The following is a 10,451-nucleotide window of genomic DNA, read 5'->3' as shown; positions in this document are numbered from 1 at the left end:
AACACCATTGTTTTAGGCTTACCCTTTCTTTTTGGCTTGATTCTTTAGGGAGATGTGAAGCCCTCAAAGAAGAAGCTTGGCCACCAAGTAGAAGAGGGTAATCTCCAAGAGAAGAAGAGGATTAGTGAAGCTCCAAAGCTTCACAATGGAGAGGCAAGGTAGAGGGATAATGAAATTACACTAAATTAAAAATTACACTAGCATGAAAATACAAAGGAATGGGGGTCTATTTATAGGTGAGAGAGGCCACTAACCAAGTCCAAACTAGAATCTAGAGGCTTCTAGCTTTAATTTGATCCAATTTGGACAAGTTTTGGCCAAGTTAGGCTCACTTTTCTGATCTTGTTTGAAGGAGGAGAGAGGAGAGATGAAATATCTCATTTTTTGAATTAAAAATGTGGGGTAATGATGGGATTTATGCCCCTCCTTCTTGAGCCCCCTCCCCCCTTCTTGAGGTGTCAAAAGTTCTATTTTTTTACTAAAAAAACTTATTTTTTTACTAATAAATCCCAATACTAGTCAACCCTTCATCTTATGTGAGAATTTACTCATTTTTGGTGGATTTTCTTTTAATCTTTGCATTTTTCTTAATCAAACACTTGGATTAATTCTATAGGCCCTTTTGAACACTCTTTGGACCTTAATCAATTTTTTTTTGAAATTCGGCACCCCTAGGCTAAACACACGTATTCAATTAATTTCTAATGCACATTAAAAAAACTCTTTTTGAACTTCTGTTTTTGTTGAGGGAAATTTATCTTAATATAAAAAAGAAACTTTGTATCTAAAAATATCTCAAAATTATATTATCTCTCTCTAAAATATTTTCTCGAAGGAAAATAATGGTTTGCATTTTGAAATAGGGGATGATTACAGGGGACAGAGGGGAGACTTTATACATCTTTTTGGAGATGGGGTGGAATTTACAGAGAGAGACAGAGTTAAAGTGTCATGTGTGTGTGTGTGTGTGTTTGAGAGAGTGAAAGTATTATCATGTGTGTGTGTGTGTGTGTGTAAGTAAGAGAGAGAGAGAGAGAGAGAGAGAGAGAGAGAGTAAAGAATATTAAAGCTCTTTAAAATGTTTTTTTTAAATGCCATATTATGAAATTTTATGAATATATAGGAGCTTATCAAAGTTTGTGTGTTTGTGATTGGGGTGTGTGTGTGTGTGTGTGTGTGTGTGTGTGTGTGTGTGTGAGAGAGAGAGAGAGAGAGAGAGAGAGAGGGAGAGAGGGAGAGAGAGAGAGAGAGAAAGAAGTTTTTTAAAGTTTATTGACATGTTTTTTTAAAATGCCATAATATGGATGTTTATCAAAAAATGGGAGCTTATAACTTTTTTTAAATAGTTTGAATTAATAAAGTTTTCTAGAGTATATGTGAGAAAGAGAGAGAGAGAGAGAGAGAGTGAAAGTATCATGTGTATGTGTGTGTGTGAGATAGAGAGAGAGAGAGTGAAAGTATCATGTGTGTGTGTGTGTGAGAAAGAGAGAGAGTGAAAGTATCATGTGTGTATGTGTGTGTGTGTGAAAGAGAGAGAGAGAGAGAAAGACAGTTTGACTAGCAAGTGTATTTGTGTGTGTGTGTTACAAAAGCTCGAGACTACAATCATAGTTACATCTATAACATGTGTAATCTATGTTGTCTTTCTATGCAATCTTTCACATTGATGCTTCTCTCTTTGGTATTATTGAATTCATGTGTATAAATTTACTTGCATTTAGCTAAAGATACCATGTAGATCCACAAAAGAGAGTGCCTTGTCATTGCTCACGAAGTGGTTCTAATTGTTGACATGGCAAACGGGTGTTGGTGAGTTCCTATTTGTTATTTTTGGACATTTGGATAAGCAAACGTTTACTTTTGACTTGCTTTTAATTATTTTTCTTGCTTGGCACAAAATACTAAACATATATATAGAGAGACAGAGGAAGACCTTAAAGTGTTATGTAAATTATTAGTGTTGTGAGTGTTATATTTGATATTAAGAGTATATTTCTTAGGATGGAGGCAGCAAGGAGATCATTTTCATTTGTTTATGGTGATGGCCAAGATATTGAAGGTAATTATTTTTTAGACTGCTATAATTCATGTATTTTTTTTCCATAATCTATGTAATATTCATGGTTTAACTATAGACCCTCCATTTTGGGAAGGAGATAAGCAACAACATCTCTAATAATTGAACTGTTAGAGAGCACCAGTGTTTTACGGTATATATAGAAACTATTTTTATGTGGGTTTTGGGTTTTGTTTGGTGAATTTATATTGCTATTGATACATTATTTTTGCAACAGGGAATATCTTTATTTTTTAGAGCCCAAATTATTGTTGGGTTTGTATGGTAAGGACCCTTACAATGAGAGCTTTGGACTCCTTTTGGAATTTACAGTATGAGATTACAAAAGATTGCGGATCAACTTCATGTGCATGTAATGCTTGTGGACTATGAAAAGCCTGATAGGTTAGATTTTTGAGTCATAGGTACTGGACAATACATAATTTTTTGGTTTGTTGTCTACAAACCTGTTCAAACCCCTTTCACCTCACATATTGATCCACCAAATGAGTTCCGTAAGGTTTTGTTGTTTTCCTTCTTTTTTTCCACGAAAAAGTTTATCCTACACTAGCTAATATTTTTTTCTTTAATGTTTTTTTGCCAGATGGAGGCAAGGAGTATAGGCTTCTAAGGAGAGATAATCCATTTGTCCGCATATTGTTTTAAAGCTTTGTTCAGGTGTGTTGAGATTGTCAACATTATTTTGGGTTGAAATGTTGGCTATTTATTAACACCAAGTTTGTGCTTTGTTCAATGAGATTAAGAGCTTTAGGAGTATATATATGGCAAGCATGGTGTGTTTATCTATAGGTTGGCAATTTAGGGACCATGGGACCCATCATGGGCTTCAAATATAAGGCTTATCCCTACATACCCTTCGAAGATGAGCGTTTTTTTTTCAGTTGTAAAGTAAGAAAAAAAACACACCCTTGCATGCCATCGCTTTCACTAATGAGGGCTTGAACCCGTGATCTTGGGACTCTAGAGGAACACCTCTCTCTACTGCACTGATTTGTGATCGACAAATAAGAATACTCTTGCTCGTCAGGGATGGGTCAAGCCACTAGTATAATGAAAAGCTACACAAATGTGAGGATGAAAACCACACCTAGGAAGTGGAAGTATCATCCCAAAAAACATAAAAGAACATTGTTCATGATTTGCTCACTCCAAAACTCAGATATAGCTTGAACCCAAATGACACAAAAAACACTGCTCATGATCTTCTCACACCGAAATTCAGATATAGCTTGAACCCAACAGGAATTGGAAGTATCATCCCAAAAAACATTGTTCATGATCTACTCACACCGTGTACATATGATGAAAAGCTACACAAATGTGAGGATGAAAACCACACCTAGGAAGTGGAAGCATCATCCCAAAAAACACTGTTCGTGATCTTCTCACACCAAAATTTAGATATAGCTTGAACCCAACATGACACAATAAAGTTCCTTATGACATTATCAGATAACTTGGTACTGTGTTGCAAAGTGATCACCACACAAAGGCTAATAATGCAATAGCTTGAACACAACGAATACCTCTTTGTTGCAAGTGGCCAGATAACCAATTTTTTCTATTACCTCTCTGTCTAATAATGGATACCATGGGCTGTTCCACAATAAATGGCTGGCATGTTGAAAAGAATCATGGCCCCATCACCTACTGCCTCCCCAACTCCTCCACCTCATTGATGCTCTGCAATCTTTAGTTCCTTTTTTGTTGCATGTTCAATCGGCACCGTTGAGCAAGAGGCTAGCAGGGCAGTCAATAAAGGAGGAGGAGGAGGGGAGATTAGCGATGCAAGGAGCGGAAGACATGCCCTGGGGACGTGCGGATGGTGTAAAAACCTCGACTGGATATGAATGGAAGGATATGAAACAAAGCCTGACTGGTTTCTCGAAAGATCGTGGGCATGGTAGTAAGTTGACACAACAGCAGAGCGAGGATGATGAGCTACGAAGCAGGTCGTGGGTAGACAATGAGGGCAAGTAGCAATCACAAGCTACAAAGAAGGCGGAAGTAAGGTAGGGGCAAAACGGAAGTGAAGGGGATTGAGGAAAGGCAGTAGGAGGAGTCAAGTAGAGGGGTGGATAGGGGTCGAGTAGAGGGGAGTAAGGACACAAAGATGGTAGTGAGGGTACCGATGCGAATCGCTGAAACCACAACAGCCCCATGATGGCAACCCACCTGTGAAAGTGCCTGGAGCCGTGCTGGAGACCCGTGCTGGAGACCAACCTTGATGAAAAAACCCTAGAAACTAAAGAGCACAAGGCAAAACTCTAAAAGGAAGACACACAGAATACGGATATGGGGAAGGGGGGGGGAGATGAAATCCCTCCTTTCTTAGCAGGATCACCAAAATTTAGCTACACCTTTATCTAAACTGAATGCCAATGAAAAACACATAGATTGAATTCATTGTAAAGGTTTTAGTAGGTGGTGCTAATTGTGTGTTAGTGTCCTCATGATTACCAACATTACCTTCTTTGTGAATGTGTGGAGCTAACTGTGTGTTGGAGTCCACATTATGCTTCTCGTCTCTCTGATTATGCTCTTTATTCCTATGTGTATTATATAATTATAGGGGATAATCTTCTCCTATGCATTCTCTAAGTTGTATTTCTTTCTACTTTTTATCATATCTAAGTGTAGTGTCTCTTAACCTTGGGGAGGTAGAGGGAGATGTTATGAGTATGTCAACGAGGGGGAGAATAGTGTGAGAGAAGTTGAGAAAAAGAGGGGTTATTCTTTTTCGTATTCTTTTCCTTTTGGAATTCTCTTCTTGTGAATCCTTGTCTAGTTGAGCTATATACTAAGCTCATCTTAATTGGGAGATGGGTGATAAATGGGCCTATCCTGTGATTATCTATATGTAGTGTTTTCTTGTAAATCCATTGACCGACACTCTAGAGAATTGAGAAATGTCTCTACAATAGATAAAGAGACATGTGAAGCTATAGGCTCAATCTAGTGAGAGAGGAAAGGATGGAGAAATTTGTTTGAGTGACTATATGTGAGGCATTCTCAACAATGAGAGAAGGAGAGAGTTTCTCATTATTAAGAGAGCAAGAGAGAATGAAATATTCAGATCTACTACTTTGAGTGAGACAGAGTCTCTTAGAGAGAGCTAGAGCTTCTTGGAGAGAGAGAGAGAGAGAGAGAGAGAGAGAGAGAGAGAGAGAAGATAATGGAGATTTTTTGTCTCTGTTGGGTTCCAACCTGCCTGACTAGAAAAGCATCGGTTGAAGGTTCTGTGATTGTTGGCATGTATGGATCTTTTGTTTCTACTGCGGCCATCAGAAGGTGCTGGAGTCATCTTTGAGAGCTATTGTTAATCGTGTGAGTAGTGCCCAAGCACGGTGTGGTGTGCTTTGGTTGGCAGAGGCCAACGAAGTTCAGAGCATGGTGGTTGTCAAGGTGGCACTAAGCACGGAGGTTGTCAACACGCATTGCTAAGCATGGTGAATGTCAAGGTGTATTGCTAAGCGTGGTGAAAGTGCTCTTGTTAGCAGAGGCCATCAAAGCGCTAAGTGCGGTGGGCGGCCGGTGGCTATCAACAACAGGCAGTGCCAAGTGCGGTGGTCGTCAAGGGGAGGCACTAAGCGCGGTGCTCATCAATACTGTGGTGGCGGTCTGCAATGCACCAGACTGACACGGAGGTAGTAGAGCCGAGCACGGAGGCAGCTGCCAGCCAGCAACGTCAGAGCTGAGAAGGGATGCACATCTTAGTTACTCACTGATGTAACGATGAATAGCCGGTAGGGTTGGTGCTGGGCTGGATCTTAGCAGGCGCCACTTTGATAGCTAGCGGGTGAGAACCAGGGCTCGGGAAAACCTACAAAGTGAACCAGCAAAATATCCCCCTTGACCAAAGATGAACCGGCTTTGCCAAATTTGGACAAGCTTGATCCTTTTCAAACTGAATTGAACCGGAAATTTTCCTTTTCGACAAATTTATCGCTATTTCATTCAAAAATAGAATCTTGTTCTTTCTCATATTCAAACAAGCTAAGCTTTTAGCCTTTCACTCTTTCCTACTATTCGAATACATTCTTAATCTTTTGTATGAACTATGGAGATCTCAGCGTGTTTGATACTATTATCATGCTTTCAATTGATCAAATCCATGAATCAAGACTGGTTATTGAGCATTGAATCTGATCAAATTTTGCATAAATAAAAAGACGACATACATGGTAAATTGTTGCAAGCTTTGAGTAGGTTGACAAAGTTTGCATTTTTCATCGAGCACGATGTAGCTGCACATAAATGATATCATCATTACACATATTCAAAACATTATAGTCTCACTCAAAGCTCAAAACACCAAAACCTCAACCATACCTTCAATGTGCCATGAAATATGACAACACACATGGTCATTGTAGACAAAAAAGCATCATCCATGATCTGTAAAACATCCTTCTCACATCACGATCTATGCTCAAAATGATAAAAAAATATATATTACTGAACACGTGAGGACATACAAGGAGAGAGTTGGGGAATTGAACCCCGTCACCATTTTGAATGGCTACACCAAGCCCTCTTGGGGGAGTGGATAAAGTGAATGCACTTCATCCACTCCCATAACAAGTTAGTAGGTGAATATGAAAAAAAAAGCGATCAAAAGAAATGATTAAGCTTCAAAAAGCGTACCTTCATCATTGGATGATTAGGCTACAAATACCTTGCACCGTGTAAAGATGTCTATGAGCCTTTGCTCCCCATAAAACCATACTCTCCTCCAACTCTGAGTCACATAGCTTGGAGGGTCCTTCAATATTGATCTTCATAATAGCATCCAAGGTCCGTAACTCCATGCTATTACGCAACTTGGTCTTTATAAGTGTGCGTGTGCTAAAACCTCTTTCACAAATAGCATTACTTGAACATTGAACTAAAGCAATTTGACACATAGTTAAAACATTAGGATAAGAGTCTCGCCACATTGGATTACATGCTATTGCAGCTGTAACATCAGGAAGACTGTAGCGTGCCCAACTAATTGAAGCTTGCTGTTTAAAAGACCGAAACTCACTAATAAAATCATCTTCATCAATGATAGAAGAAAAATTCATTACCTCCAGAGACTTTTCCTTACCATAGAATGAGGCTATTTCTTGAGCCTCAAACTTACCATAGTCCTTGAGCATCTTCTCTAAAAGAGGATGTTGTGTAGGCACTAGTACTCGTAATCTGCTTAATATTGTATTGTCTGCAAAACGTGCTTCAAGGTTAGCAATAATTTCTTTCGCAAAAGATACCTGAAAGGCAAGGGCTGATGCTAGATCTTCTCCAAGTATGTCCCTATCTATCTTGATGTCAAAAAACATGCTGCCATGAAGAGCTCCTCGCAATGTAAACAAGTGACCCTTCTCAGGTCCATGATCCGGTAAAAATACAAAACCATCAATGTCACAAGTAAGAGCATTACAATCAACATCAAGAGGATCAATATAATATTGCCGAATTAAATTGATCTCCTTTTGGATAACATCATGGATTGTAGTCACATCTACAAACTCTTTTTGAAATATCTTACTCACAATAGCCATACCTTTTAAAATATCCGCTAAAAAATGAAGACAATAGATAATTTCAAACCTGGAAATTTCTGCAAATATACTCGGAGCATTTTCCTTGGTTTCCACAAGAATAGCATCAAGAGAAGAACACACCTTGCTCATAGCCGACGATCGGCTCAACCACCTAACATCAAATGTGTGTTCCATCTTCAAGATAGGACAAGCAAGCTCCTCTTGTATGATCCTTAGCTCTTCCAATCTTTTGCCACTTGCATTGAAATAATGGGCAATGGAATTCACCAATTTTTCTATTTTCTTAGAAATCTCCAAATTCTTCGCTACAGAAGACACAGCCAAAGCTGTCCTATGAGCAACACAATGAATGGATGTCAAGTATGGATTAACATGTTTTTTAAAAAGTGTGGCGACACCATTCTCCTTTCCTGTCATTGTACTACAACCATTAGATCCAAAAGCAATTAGCTTCGTTAGATCAAACTTACTCCTTTTTAGCTCTGAAAGAATGGTGTTAAAAATGGCCTTTGCACTCCCATCACTCACACGAATAATACCATAAAAAGAATAGGCAGGAATACAATCATCAATAAGATAAGACAAATAAATAATCAAGTGTCCATGCTTGGAAATATCAGTTGATTCATCTACAAGAACACCAAAAAACGGACTTCGAAACACTTTCTTCAATGTGGTGTTCATCAAACACTTACCAATACAAAATACCATCTCTGCGCAAGCCTTGTCATCATTATACAAGGATGTTGAGAATGGCACACGACAATCCTGTAAAAGACTAATCATATCTGGAAAACCAACAAAAGCATATCTCTTTTTTGCCATATGATAGGCAACTTTAAAGAGAGTTGTCAATGCCTCATCTTTAAAATTTTCAACCTTTTTCATGCTAGTTTGAATAGTTTCCTTCCCTTCAAGTAGAACTGCTTCCATAGAATGTGCATGACAAAGTGTTCTACAATGTGCTTTTAAATTACTAAACTTAAAATTAATGGAACCATCCTTTGAATATGCACTATGGTGATGGGGATACTTTAAACAAAACTTACAGTACATCTTAGCTTTCTCCTCGTCGTAGACAAGCCAGTCAAATGTTTGAAGCCAACTCTCTTGGAAAGCTGCTCTTGCTTCTATTCTCCTTTGAAGCTCTAATCTCTCTGGCAAAGACAAACTAGACAACACCTCATCAATAGTACTTGCTTTAGATGAATTAGTATTCTGACTTTGTACATCACCTTTCTTTCTTTTGCCATTAACCTTTGAAGCCATCCGACCAGCCCATTGGAGAAGCGTACCTTGCCTTTTTTTGTTATCTTTGATACCTTGTCTTTTACCGGTTTCAACATTGTTGGGCTCCATTGACACGGGCTCCATTGACACAAAGCCACTATAACAAACAAATCAGCTTATGTGTTTAAACTTCCCATGCTATAAACTCAATCGCAAAAAACTATCAATGAGGTGGCTGCGGGTGTGCCACAGTGCACACAGAAACTATGTAGCCCCAAGGGCCAAAAGTGCATGTGAGAGTAGGTAGGCTTGCAGCGGCCAGCCACCCTCCACTTCATGAATCATTGCTGCCAGCCTGCCAAAGCCGCCATCCTTTCTCAGGCCCTATTGCAAATCCTTCACTTCAGAGTTCAGACTCGTGGGGCACATCACCAGGTCACCTATGCGTAAGTCTTAAGAGCTGAAGAGCTGCTGTGTGGACAAACCGACAAGCCTCAAGGCAAGGCGCTAGGAACAGTGAACTTGCATGGAGGAGGAAGGGGTTTGGCTAACCCTTTAGCAGAAAGACTACAGCGTTGTTTCAACATCCAATCCATCGCTTGGACCAGGCTGGGAGCGCTTGAGTCTTAGAGCGCTCCAGCAAATTTAGCTCGGCTGGCAATCACAACTTAGATTGTATACACAATGTCCTACGTATCGTCGTATCCACCATCACAGCTGTTAAAGCAGGAAACTCGCTTCCATGGACCATAATACAGGATCAAGGAAAGTGATTTTACCTTGAAGGCTTGAAAGTTGATAGGCTCTGTTCAATCACAGTGTCGAGTCTGTTTGCAACCGCCACGCTTCTTCTGTGCAACGAGAAGAAAGTTAGAAACTCCCAGCTTTTCACCAGCAAACAACAAGCAGAGCCTCCCGTTGCATTGAAACTTGAAGGTGGAAACCGTCGAAAGTTGAAACTTGAAAGGTCGCCTGCAGGGCAACGAGTGCACAGAGTCCAGACTCCAGACAGCGTATGTAGGGACTCGGGAGTACTCAGGAGTCAGTATTCAGGAATCAGTAAGGAGGTTGGCGTAAACAATGAACATGCAGGCCGCACTGCGCGCAGGGTTAACCGTTCGGGAGTCGGGAGCGCTCAAGCCTCAGCTAGGAATCGGGATGGAGATAAGGCTGTGCATGGGTGCCTGCCATGTGGGATGGGGGCCAGGCTGGCGGCGATCTAGGTAAGATATGAGTGATTATAGTAGATACTCTTACTATAATCACTCTAGAGTCTATATACTATATAGTATAGTTACTAGTATATACTATATAGCATATAGCATATACTATAATATATATAGTATATAGCATATACTATATATATTATATAGTATATATTGTATTTTTAAAACCTACTCTAATTATATGAGTAGTGCTTTTTCCTTCTCCCACGCGTGCGAACCGGCCTAAAGCCTTTCGAGGCAAAAAATCAACAATCGGCATAAGCCTCCTCGTCCGGAATTGAACCAGCCCATGTCGATGGCGAGCAGGTTTTGGATAAAGTGAACCTACCTTTTCCCGAGCCTTGGTGAGAACTGGCAAGGCCGCATTAA

The 10,451-nt window shown here is 39.7% G+C and overlaps 1 protein-coding gene across 1 annotated transcript; it reads right to left on the bottom strand.

The window, feature by feature from the left end:
* Positions 1 to 5,798: 5,798 nt before the first annotated feature.
* LOC147635049 (uncharacterized) lies at positions 5,799 to 8,795 on the bottom strand. The gene is made up of 2 exons (XM_086803344.1): positions 7,150 to 8,795; positions 5,799 to 5,900 (listed from the first exon to the last, which is right to left on the bottom strand). Exons 1-2 carry the CDS (start codon positions 8,680 to 8,682, stop codon positions 5,799 to 5,801), a joined length of 1,635 nt encoding a protein of 544 aa, XP_086659470.1. The 5' UTR covers positions 8,683 to 8,795.
* Positions 8,796 to 10,451: the final 1,656 nt, after the last annotated feature.

The sequence above is a fragment of the Cibotium barometz genome, chromosome 10 (assembly GCF_041138505.1).
Source record: "Cibotium barometz isolate CiBa-2024 chromosome 10, ASM4113850v1, whole genome shotgun sequence".
In the NCBI taxonomy this organism is placed as follows: Eukaryota; Viridiplantae; Streptophyta; class Polypodiopsida; order Cyatheales; family Cibotiaceae; genus Cibotium; species Cibotium barometz.
This window is presented reverse-complemented; position numbering and strand designations above follow the sequence as displayed.